We start from the raw sequence: 19,650 nt of genomic DNA on the forward strand, positions 1-19,650 counted from the left end.
AAATCCTTGAGTGGAATACTGATTTCAAAGGTGTGGATCCTGCCTTCTTAATGCATTTAACAACTCATTGTTATCTTACATTATGTGACTCTTACTTATTTTTCCCTATGAATTCTCCATGAAAGTTCTGCTCATTATGTTGAGGTTTTATATACATTTAATTTTATTTTCCTTAGCATAATTAACACTCATTCCAACACAAATTACACTCTAATGGTTAAAATGAGGGGGGAAAAAATTGTTCATAGCTTTCTGAATGAAATAAAACCCAAAACAGGCTTGAAGCAGGTAAAAGCTCAGTTTTAATATAGAATAGCTTCTTGATTTTAAATAGTGGTTTGGGAGAAATTACTCTGTGCTTAATCATATGGGATTATAAAATCAGGTATGAACAAGATTTTTTAGTATGCTAGATCTTCATTTAAAAATGTAAATAGAAAAAAATTTTAAAAATAAAAATGTAAATAGAAGGAATGAAATATGATTAGCTGCCCACATCTTTGGTTAGGGGATAAAAATTTAAGTGGATCAAGAGAAGCTATAATCCTTACTACTGTAAACTGGTGACCTTAGACAAATGAAACCTCAAACTTGAGGAATTTTCAAACTAGAGTCCCATCTATCAAGCATTAGATAATATTGCTAAAATATCCTCTACAAGAGGGAAGTCCTATTGAGTATCATAAATACCCAAAGGGGTCAAATTCTGAGAATTCCAAGGATAGTCAAGGTTTTTCCATATGCATAATACTTAACTGAGCATTTAAATTAAATTCAAATTCAATAAACATTCATTAAGCATGAATATGTGGTGGGCAAAGAAAACTGAAAGAGATGTGGCAGGGAGGAGATCCATGACTGAGAAAAACTGTTATAATAATATGATAAAAATGGTGCAGGGGGAAAATAAACTTCAAGCAGGGAATATAATTCCCAGTAAGCATTGTACTGTCAATGCATTTTAGCATATCATAGAGTTGGCTTCTGTTTGAATTCCAAATATTTTTTTTAGGTTTTTGCAAGGCAATAGGGTTAAGTGGTTTGTCCAAGGCCTAGGTAATTATTAAGTGTCTAAGGCTGGATTTGAACTCAGGTACACCTGACTCCAGGGCTGGTGCTCTATCCACTTCACCACCTAGCTGCCCCTGAATTCCAAATTTTGAAGTCAGTCTTTTGGGATAATTTTTCTCATGAAAAATCTTTCAATTGACAATGGGAGTTAATAAAAAATGGACTTAATTTTACAGAAATTAACTTTGAAAACTTCATTTTCAATGAAATTCAATTCTTCTACAAAGAGAGAGGTACATCACAGAATTAGAGTTGATCCTATGTCTCATTCTTGTTAGCTACAAAAGCAATAGACATTTTCAAATTTTCAAATGAAAGGAATTAAAATGAGAAATTGTGATTTCCTAAATCTGTTTCTTTAATCCTAACCTTTAAATTCTCCTCCATTGATGTGACTGCCAAGTACTGTTACTTGTGATTCACATTTAGGCATCTGGCAACTCTTGGTAAAGGCAATAAACATTCAAAAAATAAAATTTAGTATTTTTAGTTTATGTGATACTTTCTGAATTTAAAATTTCATGTTGGTGACCAAAACATAACTGTTTATTTGAAGCAGTGAATCATAACATTTTTGGACAAGAAGGAAACTTGGAGATCATTTAGTTTAACACCTTCAATTTACATTGTGGAAAATCAGATCAGTAGGTGTGAAATGATTTGTCCAAGATAATTAAAGTGAGACTAGATTTTAGGTTTCCTGAATTCCAGTTTATTCTATTAAACCATATTAATCCTTATTATACTATATGACTCCTTAAATAGATTAATTTATCTCAATTAGTTGTCTATCTCTGTGTATTTAATCACCATTTCAAATGTCAGTCATCTGTAGTTTGCTATGCCAGCTGTATTTTGTTCAAGTTTTACTGAGGTTTTCTGAACTGCTTTCAGTGTGGTGGAGGGGACAATGATGTTCTCTCCTGTGCTCATTCTTATTTGGTAGTATTAGAACCTGAGAAGCTGGTAAGTTAGGATATTCTGTCAGAATTAAAAAGGGTCTTTGGCACAATAAAAGCTTAAGAATGCCTATACTGGAGGATAAGTAAGCCTTAATCTTGCTTTCTTTTGATTTTACTTGATTCTGTTCAATTTTAGTGTTCCTGGAATTTTTCAAGGAACAATAAGTACCAGACATAAAACTGTAACTTCATGGGTTTCTTGCCTCTTCTCCATAGTCTAGAGCTCTCAGCTTATTGGATGGCTCCAAAATATTAATGAATATCTCAATTTTTTTTATTAGAGATAAAATCTGGTAGATTTCACCAGAGGAATCACTCAATTTATTTTCTTAAAGTAACATCCACAAGAGTTTGTATTGGACTCAGAAGATAGGTGACAAGAGTCATGGAAGAAAGGAAAAACAAAAGATTGACAGGAAAATGAGAGGCAGGAAAGAGGAAAGAGAAAGGGGGGGCATACAAAGGAAGAGGGGGAGAAAGGAAACTCTCCTTTTGATCCTTTTGCCTCTTCTTTCTTAGATGGCTTCTTTTTTTTTTCTTAGGTTTTTGCAAGGCAAATAGGGTTAAGTGGCTTGCCCAAGGCCACACAGCTAGGTAATTATTAAGTTGCTGAGACCAGATTTGAACCCAGGTACTCCTGACTCCAGGGACAGTGCTTTATCGACGGTGCTTTATCCACTGCACCACCTAGCCGCCCCTAAACAAATTTTTTTTTTGTTGGCAAGGCAAGTGGCGTTAAGTGGCTTGCTCAAGGCCACACAGCTAGGTTATTATTATTGAGTGTCTAAGGTCGGATTTGAACCCAGGTACTCCTGACTCCAAGGCCGGTGCTTTATCCACTACGCCACCTAGCCGCCCCTAAAAAAATTTTTTTTTTTTTTTTGGCAAGGCAAGTGGAGTTAAGTGGCTTGCTCAAGGCCACACAGCTAGGTTATTATTGAGTGTCTGAGGTCGGATTTGAACCCAGGTACTCCTGACTCCAAGGCCAGTGCTCTATCCATTGCGCCACCTAGCCTCCCAGATGGCTTCTATTTTATGTAATTCCTTGTAGCTTCCTCATAAAAGAAAAATCTTATGCCATACTTCAAAAAAATCGAACAACTTAAAAGTCATGAATCCTAAATTTTAAAAATGCCAAATTTCTCCCCATGTCATCTGGCACATATTTTTTGGTATGTTAGCAGAGGAGATGGGAGAAGGCTACTTTAAAGGACCATCATTGATGGGGATGCAAAAGGCTTTGGGGGATTCCTAGATTGCCTTTGTGGAGGTAGCCTGACCCAAGGGGTGGAGGCACATTAAATGAATCTTCCTCAGACAAGGATTTATTGCCAGGTGAGCTAGCAACAAGGAATGATTTGTAGGTGAGAAAAGTTCAATATCTTGGGAGGGCAACTTCTGTCTTCACTGGTACAGCTGATGTTAATTCTTTGTGTTCAAGTTTCTATTAGTATAGTTTCATCGAAGCCTCAAACAGGGCTGATAGTTCCTCCTCCGACTGTGGGCGTGGTGCAAGTTTAGTTACTCTTTCCTGAAATAATAAATGAAAAGGGTTATGTGTAAAACTGGAAAAGTCTAAATACTGCTAAAATTAAACTAGATTAACCTGATCTTAGAAAATAATGATTTGGTAACAAAAGAACATGACTTTTTATTTTTTTCAAAATCTTTTGCTGGATGTATCACTTATACTTAATAGTTTTTAGGAAGCTAGGTGGTACAGTGGATAGGGCCTAGCTTGGAATCACAGGAAAAGTCGGAGTTCAGGTATGGCCTCAGACACTGTGTGACCCTCAGTAAGTCTCTTTACTCCCCTTTGTCTCAGTTTCTCATCTGCAAAATGAGGACACCCTGTGGAAGGAAATGATAAACCACTCCAGTATCTCCATGGGGTCAATGTAGAGTTGTATATGACTCAACAACTTATTAGCTGACATTTATGGAATACATGGGATCCTTACATCCATTCTCCTATTTCTTATAATGACCCTGGATAGCTATTACATTTTCCAGATGAGGAAGCAAGCTCAAGAAAACTAAATAATTTTCCCAGTACCATATAATGAATAAATGAAAGAATTAGCATTGCAATCATAAACTTTTTTTTTTAGGTTTTTTTTTTTTTTTGTGAGGCAAATGGGGTTAAGTAGCTTGCCCAAGGCCACACAGCTAGGTAATTATTAAGTGTCTGAGTCTGAGACCGGATTTGAACCCAGGTACTCCTGACTCCAAGGCTGGTGCTTTATCCACTACGCCACCTAGCAGCCCCAATCATAAACCTTTTACTGTCCCATAGTTACGTCCTTTATTCTGTCAATTCCTCCAAGTAGGAGACATATATACAGGAATTTTTCTGTTTTATATGAGTTTTTGAAATTTGTTTCTTCTTTCCCCACTCTGCCTCTTTGTCCTGACCATCAAAAGACCAATTAAAAAAAGTAAACAAAATTCCAGTTGATGAACTATACCATACTACCCAGAGAGACCCAGAAGGATGATGCTGAAGGAGGAATGGCTGTGAATTCTTACTAAGATCATAGTTTAGGCTGCTGAAAGAAAAAGAAATAAGGAAGGAAGGAAGGAAGGAAGGAAGGAGGGAGAGAAAAAGAAAAAAGGAGAATGAAAGAAGGAAAGAAAAAAGGAAAGACCCACAATTATTTCAAAGCAAAACTAGTCAAAGTTCTTCTGAATATTCTTCTGAGGACTATACAATGACAAAAGTTTTCCAGTGGTTCTTGTTAAACATTCTTATTTGCTGTCATAGTAAGTAGTTACAATATTCCATTAAGTCGCAAAATTTTAATCCAATTAGAAAACACATTTTGTGATTCTGGCAAAATAAATTGAGAACTGACTTTGGGGTCAGAAGAACCTGGGTTAAGGGATACTCATACTGGTATATGACTTTGGATAAAGCACTTAATCCTAATGAAAGAGACAAGTTTCTATTACTATAAATTGCAGAGAAGATGCTAATTAACACTGGTAGAAGTTTCTCACTGATAATTCTCTACAATAATTTTTTAAAAAAATAGTTTTGCTCAACCTATTTTCACAATGTGACATGACATGTTAGGCAATTAGAATAACTACTAATTAATTTTAGTGGATGTTCTGTTTTTTTCAACCCTGTCTGAAATATTTTGAGAAAGAGAATTTGAGAACACAAATTCATTTGTTAGAAAATTGTTGATTGGTTGCTGGTGTTGATGAAAAAGTCATTGCTAGTGACTAAAACCACATTATCAGGAATGTATTCTTATGGCTAGCTAAGTCAGTTTTGCTTAAGAGTATTGATTTGGTTGTTATTGTTATTGGGGTGAGTCAGGGTGGGGTGTTCTGATATTTTGGTCAATAATTGACCAGAGTTATTGATATAAAAAAGAAAAGCTCATTAATGAATTCTTAAAAGCAGATTATAATATACTGATTTAGTGGACAGGCTAGATTTGAAGATAGAAAAGGTGGTATCAAATTTTATTTCTACGTATTACCTGTGAGGCATGGTTAAATCATTTTATTTCTCTGGGCCTCTGTTTCTTCTCAGTAAACTGAAGAGATTGGACTAGATGGTCTGACTACTAAGGTCCCCTCTTTCACCTTTCATTTTTATGATCCCAAGATCAGCCAATTAAAAAAAATTTTTTTTAGGTTTTTGCAAGGCAATGGAGTTAAGTGACTTGTCCAAGGTCACATTGCTAGGTAATTAGTAAGTGTCTGAGGCCACATTTGAAGTCAGTCCTCCTATTCACTTGTACCATATCTGGCTGCCCAAGATCAGACAATTTAATGAAAAAAATCACAGATTTTCTTTTGATAAAATAACAAATATTCTGGTACTGGACTAAATACAAAAAAGCAAAAGGCAATCACTTTTCACAAGTTCTCTTGTGGAATAAGGAGTATCTCTTTAAAGCCCTACCTAGGGGCAGCTAGGTAGTGTAGTGGCTAAAACACTGACCCTGCGTTTAAATTCATTCTCAACCACTTGACACTTAGGAGCTGTGTGATACTGGGCAAATCACTTAACTCTGAAGGCCTTATAACAAACAAACAGACAAACAGACAGACAGACAGACTGATAGATAGAGAGATAGATAGATGAATGTCCTATCTGAAGTCAGAGACTACTTTCTAAATGAAATTATGTCTACCTCATTCTCAAGTCCAGCCCTTGATTTTAGGCACCTAGTCCTGGTTGACTCCTGTCCAGGTTGAAGGATTCCTTTTAAAAATTATCCTGCTCATTCTTTTTGTGGTGGCAAAAATTGGAAATTGAAGGGATACCCCTCAATTGGGGAATGGCTAAGAATGGAAATATTATTGTGCTATAAGAAATGACAAGCAAGATACTTTCAAGAAAAACCTGAAAAAACTTAAATAAACTGGTGCATAGGGAAGTGAACAGAACCAGGTGAAACACTGCATAGTACCAGCAATATCATTGTTCAATGAGAATACTAAGTGACTTATTCTCTGCAAATATTTATATCAATAACTCTGGTCAATTATTGACCAAAATACCAGAACACCCCACGCTGACTCACCCCCAATAACAATATCAAATCAATACTATTTCTTTTTTTTTTTTAAGGTTTTTGCAAGGCAGTGGGGTTAAGTGGCTTGCTCAAGGGCACATCACTAGGTCATAGTTAAGTGTCTGAGGCGGATTTGAACTCCGGTCCTCCTGCCTCCCGGCGCGGGGCTCTGCCCGCCGCGCCCCACCCCTAAGGTCACCCGTAGACTTTATGGTAGGCCGGAACTGAAGCTCTCCGGACACCCCGTCTCCTGGGGGGACACTGGGCGGGGGGGCGGGGAGGAGACGGAAGGGGTTTTGTTAAATGAGGAGGCCCGCGACGCCCGGCCCGGCCGGCAGCCCCGGCTCCCCTGCGGCTCCCCCGGCCCGGCCCGGCAGCCCCGGCTCCCCGGCGGCTCCCCCGGCCCGGCCCGGCAGCCCCGGCTCCCCGGCGGCTCCCCGGCGGCTCCCCGGCGGCTCCCCGGCGGCTCCCCGGCGGCTCCCCGGCGGCTCCCCGGCGGCTCCCCGGCGGCTCCCCGGCGGCTCCCCGGCGGCTCCCCGGCGGCTCCCCGGCGGCTCCCCGGCGGCTCCCCGGCGGCTCCCCGGCGGCTCCCCGGCGGCTCCCCGGCGGCTCCCCGGCGGCTCCCCGGCGGCTCCCCGGCGGCTCCCCGGCGGCTCCCCGGCGGCTCCCCGGCGGCTCCCCGGCGGCTCCCCGGCGGCTCCCCGGCGGCTCCCCGGCGGCTCCCCGGCGGCTCCCCGGCGGCTCCCCGGCGGCTCCCCGGCGGCTCCCCGGCGGCTCCCCGGCGGCAGCCCCGGCCCGGCCCGGCCCGGCAGCCCCGGCTCCCCGGCGGCTCCCCGGCGGCTCCCCGGCGGCAGCCCCGGCCCGGCCCGGCCCGGCAGCCCCGGCTCCCCGGCGGCAGCCCCGGCTCACCTGCGGCAGCGTGCCTCGCACCAGCGCGGGCACGTCGGCCCGGGAGTAGCCCAGCGCCGCCAGGCCGTCGTCCACCTGCAGGTCCTGCAGCAGCGCGCGCAGCGTGTCCGCCAGGATGGGCCCCGCGTCCCGGGCGCGGGCGGTGCGGATGTCGGCCCCTGGAAGGCGGAGAGGCCGGCCTTAGCCGCGGGGGCTCCGGGGCCCGGCCCGGGGGCCCGCCCGGAGCCTTTTCCCGCCCGTCGGAACTGGCCTTTCTGAAAAATGACCTTGACCCCAAACAAACAACCAAAACCAGCCACTCCTCCGAAATGCCTCCGAGGGAAAGGAAAAGAAGAGACCCCCAAATAAGCCGGGGTGGGGCGGGGGCCGCGCGCGCGGGCGAAGACACTGGTGCGGGAGAGAAGGCGCGCCCGCCCCGCTCCCGCCGGCTCCCGCCAGCTCCGGCCCGTGCCCGCCCCGCTCCGCTCCCGGACCTGAGAGAACCCTCTCTTCAGCAGAGATACAGAAATACAAGAAAATACATGGAAACCAAAGCAATCGCAACATCACGGCAAAAATAATCAAAACATACGGGTTTGTAGACATATATAGGCACAGACAGATGTATGTTACATATCACATGGATACTCATTATTTTCAATTGATTTCATTCGATTGCCAACTCTGGAAGGGCAGGGCCGGCCGTCCAATAACGAGGAGCTGCGTGGGCCATGCGCACACCGCTTCTCGGAAAGGACCGTCTCCCATGCAGACACCGTGAGGAGAGGAGAGAACCACGTTGTAAACAAATCTTAAGTTTGAAAGGGGTGATCTGATATCTTTATGAATTCATTCTGTTACTAGTTCCTAGGAAAATAGGTCTTCGATAGATTATACTATGACCTCAGACAGAGGCCCATCTAAATCACTGAAAAGGAAAGGCACTTCTATTAGAGTTTTCAAGACTTTTCTGGTAGTAAGGTTCCAAAATCACCTCCTTAAATTCATCCCTTGGACTAAGCACCATTACAGTCAAGAAATTAAGACGTATAGAACATAAGATATTATTCATTAAGCATAACAATAATTTCTCGAGCTTCAGTTTAAGCTAATTTTCTCTTTCTCAGTAAAAATTTAATGATAAATATTTTGCCAGAATTTCGTCAAAACAAAAAGTAATCATTCTCTATAGAATGACTGTTTTAGGAATTGTTGTGCTTTCTGCTATACTATGAAACTTGACAACTTTGTGTAAAGCATAACAAAAAGAATTATTTGAGGGATCTCTGGATAACTCATTTTAGAGACTAGTCCCTTTTTGGCAATGTAGGTGATACCATCAAAAGAAATCAGGCCAGAGCTTAAAAACAACAATTCGGATTTATAGAAAATATGAAAATAAACTAAACAAAATGATAACAAATACTAACAAGATATAGAACAGTAGAATGGGTAGGGACAGTATGGACTAAATGGGCTATTCAGTCAATCTGAAATGTGGTTTATACAGAAAGTTGAAATATGAGAGGACTGTTTTTAAAACTTCCCTGATTCTGGGAAAGCAGCCATGAAATCTGCCATCAAAAACTCTAGATTTCCTTGTGAGGTCTATTACAATATAAAAATATTAGTGCTGGATGGTAACAGAAAGTCTCAGATCATTTAAAGAACATTTTTTTAAGGAAGTGAAAGAAAAGGGGGGGTAGTATAAAGCTAGGGTAGCTAATTGGCACAGCAGATAGAACATCTGGCCTACAGTCAGGAAGACCTGAGTTCAAATTTGACCTCAGACACTTACAAGCTATATTACCATAGACAAGTCATTTAACCCTGTTCAGCTCATTCCCTCATCTGTAAAATAAGCTGAAGAAAGAAATAGCAAACCACTAATATACTAATAATAATACTAATATTTGCCAAGAAAACCTTCTGTGGGGTCATGAAGAGTCAGACATGACTGAACAATAACAAAAGGAAAAGTTTAAGGTTTCAAAAAGGGCCTTAAAATATTTTAATGATTCCGTAGAGCATGACATAAAACAAACTTGAATATAAAGTTATATTTTTGCAATTGAAGCTTTACACTGCAGAAAGGACAAAATGATTAGTTTTTAATACACAAGTTTTACCCCCAAAGAGGAGTTACTAGTTTCTCAATGCTTTCATTAGCTTTCTAGGATGTTAATTAAATGTAACCTCTAAATTATCTTTGCAAACCATAAAGTAGACAATTGGAACTCCTCCCTACAAAGTCTAGATACAATACAAAGGCACTCCAGTACCAGTTTGGGACTGTTTATCATCTCAGAGAAAGAGAAAAGAGAAATAGAATACCACCCTACCACCCCCTCCAAGATTAACAAAAATGATCACAGGAAAGTTAATCTTCCTGCAATAACTATGGCAATATCAAATTGCTTTGTGACAATGCTCATTTACCTTGGGTTTCTTTGAGTAACATAATATGAATAATATAATGAGAATAAGGGAGGTTCAGCAAACTCAATACACCCCTAGTGTAGCACCTGCACCCTGGAAGGATCACAAACACAGAAATGTAAAGAGCCCAGACTAGAAACTGAGGGAGATACATGGCATGGAGTTTAAGGAAATTTGAATTTCTGGAAAATAAAGCCAGAAAAACACAATGACATATTCTGACTAAATAAATGTCTTGGCTAATATTTAGCATCTACAGTATAAGTATTTAAATAATTTTCAATTCTTTGAAAATTGTTATTATACTTGTGCTATATATAGTTTCTTAGTTAAATAATAATTAGAGAGGGAAGAAGAGTGAATGGAGGAGGTAGCAACAAAGCTGCAAAAAAAGAAAAGTCATTGATGTCCAAAATAATTCTGTGGATCTTTCAGGGTCCGAAAAAGCATCAGAATTATTATTAAGGGCATTAATCATAAAATATATTAATATTGTAATAATTTAATGTCATTCCTGAAAATCTCATTTGGCTTTACTGGGATTAGATTCTGGATAAGTGGGGTTTTGTAGCATAGCCTGCATTTAATTTAATTTAAAAAATTTTTTAAAAATTGAATTTGTTAAAAATTATTTTTAGTATTTGTCAGAAATGAATATAGCAGTCATTTGCAACATCAATGGAAAAGTAGGAGTGGCACTTTTGGGAGGGAGGGAAATTACTGAATACAACTAATTTCTGTGAAATTAATGGAAACAGTATTTCCATTTAATTACTTGTGCTTATAGGATCTAGTACTGGGAGAGAACTTAAAATCACACAATCCAACTCCCTTGTTTTACAGTTGAAACTAAAGCCCCAAAATACTAAGTGTTAATCACATTAAAGAATCAAAAGCAGGTGTCTAAAGAGTTAGAAGTACGTCCAGGTCTAGAGCTGGAAGGAATCTTAGAGGTCATGAACCCCAACTCTCTGTTTCAAAGATAAGGATCTAAGGCCCAATTAGTCTCAGTGACTTGTCTGGGGTCACACAAGCTCTAAGTGACAAAGTGAGGTTTGGACCCAGATCCTTGGACACTAATACCAAAGCTATTTGTGTTGTTGTTCGGCCTTTTCAGTCATATCTGACTCTGTGATCCCAATTGGGGTTTTCTTTATAGACAGATACTGGAGTAGGTTGCCATTTCCTTCTCCAGTTCATTTCATAGATGAAGAAACTGAGACAAATAGGATTAAGCTAGTAAGTGTTTAGGCCAGATTTGAATTCAGGAAGATGACTCTGCTTGACTCCATGCCAACATTCTATCCACTGGGCTACCTAGCTACCCCAAAGTCAAAGCCATATAGTTTTATCTATCATGAGACAAAAAGTCTCTTAACAGATCTGTAACTGATAACTATCTGGCCTCTCTGAATACTTCATGAGGAACCTTTTCATATTTAGAAACTTCTTTCTTATGTTTAGCTGAAATATGCCTGTTGAATAGCTAATGTTCCCTTAATATTTATTAATACGTAGTTTGGGAATGTTTAATGGGACAATCATTCTTGTTTAGTTGTGTCCAACTCTTAGTGACCCTATTTGGGGTTTTCTTGGCAAAGTTACTAGAGTGGTTTGTCATTTCCTTCTCCAGATCATTTTATAGATGAGGAAATGCAAACTGGGTAAATGAATTGGCAGGGTCACAAAGATAGTGTCTAAGTTCTGATTCAAATTCAGGTCTTCCTGACTCCAGGCTCCATGCTCTATCCACTGAACTACCTAGTTACAAACAATCACTACAAAATATTAATAATCTTTTGTAAGGAATGAGAGCAGTAGGCAGAAACTAGTTTTCACTGAATCACTTTCTAAAGATTTTTACTTGAATAAAGTCATTTGATCTCTGTAAGCCTCAATTGCCTCATCTATCAAACAGAGATAATACCTTACTTACCTGAAGGCAAGGGGAATGATGATCACTTATAGTCCTTCCTGGCTCTAAAATTTTTGATTCCATGAAATAGTGTTATAATTTAAGGTGAATTTCTGATTTATTTTGTGGCTTCAAACTCTTACCTCAGCAATAGTTTTAGATGATCATATTCATTTTTGCCACTGATAAGCAGCACTGGGAAATTTATCTGTCATTTCTATAAGGAACAGATTCGTGAATAGTAGAATCATACCCAAAATCCTTGCAGTCTCTAAGTGCCGCTCAGGAAACATTGGTGCCGTGAAAGTAAATACTGCTGGGGATGTGAGTACCACAGAAAGACCATGTGGCTGCAGGGGGGAAAAATACCAAAAAATGATGCATATTAACAGGTGTGAGAATCAGTTCTTCAACAGGTTTTAAACACTGACTTGTTTACCATGTGATTCAAAGAATTGAATATTACCAAAACTACCAAAAATGAATTTAAAAGAAAATTTACCACCAAAGAATGATCCACATTATAATCCTTTGCTTTATACGTCTTCACCAAACCAGAAATTGGGTAAGACATTCCGTGGCTGGAAACAAAAGAAAATTTTCATTCAGATACATGGATGTGATAATTATAAGTCTCTAAATTAACAATAAAAAATACTAACATGAAAAATTCTCATCTAGTTATGGCACTTTATAAAAGATACTAATAAAAATGGACTATATGAATACCACACACAATTCTCATGCAAGTCTGCCTTTCTGTTCTTTATTCTTGCCTATTTGACCTATCTAGACCTACTATCTAGTAGAGATACTAGATCTAGAGCCTTGTTTATGAACAAAATCGATGAAGCCATTCAATCCCAATGCTTATAGCATTTTGTGAGAAATGAATGTTGATACAAGAGAAAAAAGAAGCACCCATCTGTCCCCCAGCTTAATTGGTCTCATCTCCAAAGATGAGATAGCATCACCCAGAAAACTTCTTTAATCAAATATATGGAGGTTTTATTGAATAGACTGATGATATTTCCTCAGCACATACCCTCCACAGGATGTTATCTTCATTGAACATTGGAAATGCAATGAATGACACATTACAGTTGTCACTGATTTTTACCAAATGTTTCATTTAGTGAGGTTGGATAAATAGATCTGTATGATTATGAAGGACTCCAAAATATTTCTAGTACTAGTAAGTATACTAATTAACTTACAAGGTTATATACAACTTCGTGTTTCCACCTATGCATTTTGTTTTCTGTTTTGTACTATATTATTTGTATATAAAATCCTGATTCCTACAAAACTCAACTCAAGCACACCTACATGATGCTTTTCCTGATCTCTCCCACATGGTTCCTAGTGCACTTCCTCCCTGAAATACCTTATATTCATTTTGTATGATAGTTGGTGTGCATAGATATAAAACACATGCACAGATATATATATATATATATCTGTGCATGTGTGTAAATTTATGTATATGTGTATGTGTCTGTATCTATTTATGTATATAATATATCTCCATTAGAATATAATCTCCCTGAGGTCAAAAATTGTTTAATTTTTGTCTTTGTAGTCCCAGTAACTGATACATAATTAACCTAATAAATACTTGTCGATTGATTGTTTATGTTTTTTAAGTGGATAGAGCCTGTGGCCAGTTTGGATCTGATCTCAGACACTTTCTAACTGTGTGACTCTGGGTATTTTTGTATTAGTTTCCTCCTCTGGAAATGGCATTCCAATACCTTTATCAAGAAAACTCTAAAAAGGGGTGAAGAGTTGGATACAACTAAAAACAACTAACTAAAAAATATTCTTTGAGTATAGGGATAAAACTTTCTTTTAAAAAGAAATCTCTCTGCATACTTATAGTAGTATAAGCACTTACACATTGAAATTGAATTAAACACAGCACTATTAGAGAAGGTTAGTTCTACTAACAGTTTTTTTTTCATTTTTTTCCTTTTGGAAATTTTGGAAGAAAATATAAGAGTTGATGTCTTGCTTGAAGGCAACAACTGATGACATTAATGAATATCCATCATGTGTGAAGCGATGTGTTAGACAATAAAAGTCATGAGTTTTGCAGTCTAATAGATGAATGGAAACTATCCATTAACTGAGAAAAGAATTATGGTAGGTTAGGTTGAAGTTCTCACAACAGTATCTCTCAATTTGACCACTTGTCTTAACTCTGGAAGTTGAAATGAATTTAGCTTACCAGAGATGAACACCAGCATTTCCAAAGCCAATACCTGCAAATGTACTTGCCAAGTGCATGTTTGACCTTGCCTCAAGATCATCAGGATTTCTGACAGCTCTGTGAATAATATAAATAAATACCTAACATTAAAATATCAGCACTGGTATTAAAAAGTGGAAAAAGAGCTGCCCAAAAGATAAGAAAAGGATGTGATATTCTGTAGGAAAAAAGATGGTTGAATAATTTAATAGTTTCCTAAAACAAATCAATTCTCCAACGAACGGTTTCAGTAAAAGAATAATAAATAAGCTGTCACATTGGCCATATGAGACAAAAGTCCTGTGGGAAGAAAGGCACTGACCCTTAAATTTTAAGTCATTGCTTTAGAAAGTTACCCAGAGGCTCATTTTTCTTCTTCAACAGTAAATGATCATGACTAAAGCCATACTGTGTGTGTGTGTGTGTGTGTGTGTGTGTGTGTGTGTGTGTGTGTGTGTACACAGGATTAAAATGTAACTCTCCAAAGTCAACAGTTGCCAGGGAGCTTGTACAGACTGGAACATCATTATTTATAGTTGCTTCAAGTAGGATCCATTAGTAACCTCTTTGGTATCATTAGAAACAACATACACCTTTTAAAACTTATGATGATAGAACTGAGATATTTATTATTAGAGTAAAAACTTTTCTTTACTCTTCATATTCTCAATGTTCTAGGGAAATAATGTGTTTTCTGAGCCTCATTTTCAAAGCAGCAAAATCCTCATATGGTAGGTAAAACCCTATCAACTGAGCTTATTTCTCATTTTATTTGTCACAATTCTATTTCACTGAAGGTTTTGTGCTATAAAATGACACAACTTTCCACCCCACCCCTGCTCCTTTTGAAATGGTTAGTTGTTTAATGTTGTTCTTTCACCAAAACCCTATAAAAGCTGTCTATTTTCTTTTATAGAAGGCAAAAATAGCTGACTTGGGAGGTTTCTATGTCTCCCACTTATCTATACTGGGCTGACCATCTTCCTAGTTCAGTTTGAGACCTGGGTCACCACCCTTTTCTGACAAATGAAAGAAAGACTTGGAATCAAAAGAGCTGGGTTCTGGTTCTAGTTCTAGCTCTGAGACTTTGGACAAGTTAGTTTTAGCTTTAAAAAGCTTCAGCTATAAAATGAAGAAAATAATACCTGTCATGCTTACTGCACAGAAATGTGAAAATGAGATAATGGATGTGAAAGCAATTTTCAAACTCTAATAAGCTATTCATGTGGATACTAATTGTATTTTCTTTCTATCCTACCTGAAATTTGTTCTCCTTCCCATCCTTTGATATTGGTGATGGTATCCTTTTTCTTGGAAGACTTCTCTGACAAGACTAATATGAAGAAACTATTGCCATCCACATATAATTCTCCAGTGCACCTTTCCTCATAAGACATAGAAATACTGACTTTCATACTTCCAGGATCTGTGATTTATTGGTTGGGGTGATGTCACTGATGTAAATAATAATCTTTCTAGAACTTAAATGATACCTTTCAGAGTTGTCATAGCCAAAAATCTTATCATGGTCAAACTGCTATTGAGTATAAATTGTTTATAGTTGTTTTGATTGTATATTTGTAGTTTTTTTGTGGATAAGAAATAAGTTTTTAAGAGTAGAGACCATAGGGGGCAGCTAAGTGGCACAGTGAATAAAGCAATGGCCCTGGAGTCAGGAGGACCTGAGTTCAAATTTGACCTCAGACACATAATAATTACCTAGCTGTGTGGCCTTGGGCAAGCCACTCTAAACCCCATTTGCCTTTAATAAATAAAAAAAATTTTAAAAGGGTAGGGACCATAGTTTCTCAACATCTTTGTACCTATAAATTGCTACTGTATTCTATGAATATTAAGAAAATTAACTGTTAATGAGCTGTAATTTTCTTTGATCACTTGGGTCAGCAATTACTTCATCTTCCTGCCTCCCCCCATATCTCTGACCACACATAGTGGTATTTGTATCCTGTAGTTTTCTAATGTATTTATAGTGCAACAGTGTGTCTAGAAGTGATCTGTGTTAGTATCATAAACATGAAGATAGATGAAATGAATATTTAGGTGAAAACACTGCTATAAGAAACTTTGTATAAATTGACATGCTTATCTATGTAGGGGGTCCTAATAATTGGACTTCTCTAGAAAAGGAATTGCTTTGGTAATCATAACTATACTTAGCTAGGATAATTTTTCACTCCCTTCAAGTTAGCTTAGACTTTCATAACATAATTCTCTGCAGTGTGCTTGGAGTGACATTTATGAATTTGGTTTTTCATTCTTGATCAATCATTGTTGTTACTTGAATTTATGAAATGGAAACAACCTATTTCTTTTTCCATAAAAGACTTTCATCTCTCGATATTTAAACCAAAAGGATTGCTTAATTTTTCCATGCTGTTTTTGTGGTCAATTCCTTTGAGTATGGTAAGGCTGTAGTTTATCTTAAACATGCCAAAAATACATCATGTCACTCTTCTACAGGAACACCGATTCTAGGAGGTTCAACTTAGCTTGTCTCATTTTTCCTGAATGAATTTCTTACTGTCAAATCTAGAACTCATCTGAGAGATGCAAGAATAAGGGGTAATATATTGGCAAATCTTTCTGTAATATTGGTTAGTTTTCAAAATGTTAGTAAAAATTAAAATGAATAGGAAAAAAAATTGAAGCCTGGAATTGGAATTAGGAAGACTTGAATGCAGCCTTTAACTCATGCTGATTGTGTGATCCTGGGCAAATCATGTCACCTTTCAATGCCTCAGGCAACTTTCTAAGTTTATATGACAGATTATATATGACAATCTGCCTTGGAAGAAAAAAATTCTGAAAACTCCTTACATCAATGAAATCACAGTTCTGGTACAAAAGAGTTGGTATCTTACTGCTAAAATGTTGGGTGTGGTGCATGGTTAGACATCTTTAGTTTCCTAAGAAGCATCATTTTCATGGAAGACACCAGAAAATAGCATAGCCAGGTGGCACAGTGGATTAGAGTTCAGGAGGACCTGAATTCAAATCCAAGCTCAGATATTTAATAATTATCTAGTTGTGTGATCTTGGGCAAGTCACTTAACCTGATTGCCTTGCAACTTTCCCCCCCACTTCCAAAAAAAAAAAGACAACAGAAAATGCTTTTGGGAAGAGGAAGAGTCCCAGGATTCTAACCTAGCAGATGTCAGTATTGCTAAATCTGGACATGAACTTGGTAGGATGAGGCTATAAAGGAACTGAGTCTAATCCTTAATCTCCCCTCCTCCTCCATATATAGAGGAGATTATACCCCAAAGGTGTTAGGGAAAATGTCTGTTTGTTCTTGATATTTCTTTAAGGAAAATATCCCTTTGTAAAGTCTATGCAAGGTGAAACTGTTAAATGAAACTGGGGGACTACTCATTGGGTCCCTCAAAATTTGGCCTGAAGTCAGAAAGAACTGCATTCAAATTTGACTTCAGATACTTATGGTTGTTTGACTTTAGACAAGTCATTTAATCTTTTTTTGCCTCAGTTATCTCAATTGTAAAATGGTAATAATTACAGACCTTGCCTTGCAGGTTGTTGTAAGAATCAGATGAGATAATAGTTGTAAAATGCTTAGTAAAGTATCTGATATGTAGTAGGAGCTTCACAAATACTTATTGTTCCCTTCCCCTTAAACTCTGTATCCTTCTCCTCTAGCCCTTATTCCCCATTCCTAGCAGTAATGTTTGACAGTAATGTTTGAACACAGTAGACAATAATATTTGTTGTTATATAAAGTTTTATATATTATATCTCTATATATATCTCTCTATATCTCTATGTCTATATCTATATAAAGTTAAATTGGATTATAACCATAATCTATCTGGCTCAGTAATCTCCAGTAAAAAATAAACTTCTTCAGGGAAAGGACTATTTTTAATTTTTGTCTTTTTTTATTTTTTATTCCAGCATCTGTCTCAGTATCCTGAACATAGTAACATAATGAAGTGCTTAAATATTTGGTGAATGAACATTTTCTTGAAATAGAGGCCCCAGGGAATGTTCATGATAGTCCTGCAAGTCTAACTACAACCTTGAAGGCTATATAGATATTAGATTCTATGAGCAATTATTTATGGCTACGTGTTTCATATATTTGTTCAAATCTTTTTTGAATTCATATATATATATATATATATATGTATATGTATATTTGCCTTTACTAACTTCCTCTTGGTTGCAGTACCATAATTTACGTCTCAGTGCATCAAATAGCACAGATAAAAAGAACATTAGAATCAGAACAGATGGTAGAAACCTACTTTTACAGAATATGGAACCTAAGTAGAAACTTCCAGTTGTCCTTGCCTTGGTCAGTTGCTAAGGTATTCCCTCTTATCTTGACTAATTTCTAATTTAGGGAACTTTAAAGATATGTAAATGTTTTTGTACATTATTTCATTTGAGTTTGACAACAAACCTGTAAGAAAGTTACTACAAATAGTATTATCTTTAGTTCTATCTTAATTTTACAGGTGAGGAAAAAATTTCAAAGATATTTGATTTGTCCATGATTACACAGCTACTGTCAAAAATGGGTTGTGATCTTGGGTCTTCCCAAATCCAAGTTCAGCCTCTACCTGACAAGCTGTGCTGCCTTATAATCATCACATCCTGGGATATGGAGGAAGAGTAGTGTGGACCATTATCCATACCATTCAGGATTTTACAGATTTTGGTCATGTTTCCCTGTTAGTCTTTTTAACCTTCACCTTTCTAGTTTGGAGGATCTTACTCTCTATTCTTATATATCAATCCTACCATACTTTTTATACCATTTTAGCGGACATTCTGTAATTCCATTATGCCCTTCCTGAGGTCAAATCACTAGATTGATGTACAGTATTACAGAAGCAGAAACTTCACATTTTCATATAACGGTAGGATAATAGGCAGAGCCTACCTCTTCAAATACTTGGCGACAATCTGAAGTGCATGTATGGCCCAGACATCACTTATAGGGTTGCTGCCCTGGTATGCTGGTCGGTTGATTGGATTTAAAGGGCAGGGGCTTCGCATATGGTAAGGAAGGGCTGTATATGATTCCAATGCATGACTGGAAAGGAAAAGTAAAAATAACTGAATGAAATGAAAGAGCTGTTTTCTCTTCATACAAAATATGAATTATTGCTTTGAAAATTTTTAATGTTTATTCTGCTGTGGATATGCTATTAGACCTGTTTATGAGCTTTTAGCTACTAATGATTTAACCCATCATGAAGGCTGGTTAATTGGTGACTCTTAAGCTCTGTTAAGTCTTTAAGTACATATATTAAGTTTCTTTAGGTAAAACAAACATGTAAAGTCATACTTATGTAGTGACTCATTTCATTAAAGAGCAGATACGAACTGTGAACAGAATTGTTGGCTTTGGTAGTAAGGAAGGCTGGGGCTGAAAGTTCTCACCATCAATCCCCAACCTCAACTTTTCCAAAGCATAAAGCCCTCTTTGGACTCCTCTTGTTTTCTTTTGGCATCATATTTTTTCCTCTTCTTACCTTCACTTTCTCTCCTATGCCTTTCCCTATCTAAACTCCACTTCCACTTAATTCCAGGTGGACATTT

At 38.0% G+C, this 19,650-nt stretch overlaps 1 protein-coding gene across 4 annotated transcripts in view; it reads right to left on the reverse strand.

Annotated features, from left to right (window-relative positions):
* Positions 1-216: 216 nt before the first annotated feature.
* The window catches only part of LOC141503247 (hydroxyacid-oxoacid transhydrogenase, mitochondrial), a 39,277-nt gene continuing 19,843 nt past the window's right edge, over positions 217-19,650 (reverse strand). For 3 of the 4 annotated variants that reach the window (XM_074208447.1, XM_074208449.1, XM_074208448.1), the window contains 6 exons: positions 18,989-19,141; positions 14,044-14,142; positions 12,316-12,394; positions 12,067-12,163; positions 7,481-7,638; positions 217-3,564 (listed from right to left, as the gene is read on the reverse strand). In XM_074208447.1, coding sequence (XP_074064548.1) covers positions 3,481-3,564; positions 7,481-7,638; positions 12,067-12,163; positions 12,316-12,394; positions 14,044-14,142; positions 18,989-19,141 — 670 coding nt within the window. In that variant the 3' untranslated portion in view covers positions 217-3,480. The remainder of the gene's footprint in view (positions 3,565-7,480; positions 7,639-12,066; positions 12,164-12,315; positions 12,395-14,043; positions 14,143-18,988; positions 19,142-19,650) is intronic. The other variant, XM_074208450.1, reaches the window with a different exon arrangement.

This window comes from Macrotis lagotis, chromosome X (assembly GCF_037893015.1).
Source record: "Macrotis lagotis isolate mMagLag1 chromosome X, bilby.v1.9.chrom.fasta, whole genome shotgun sequence".
Taxonomy (NCBI): domain Eukaryota; kingdom Metazoa; phylum Chordata; class Mammalia; order Peramelemorphia; family Peramelidae; genus Macrotis; species Macrotis lagotis.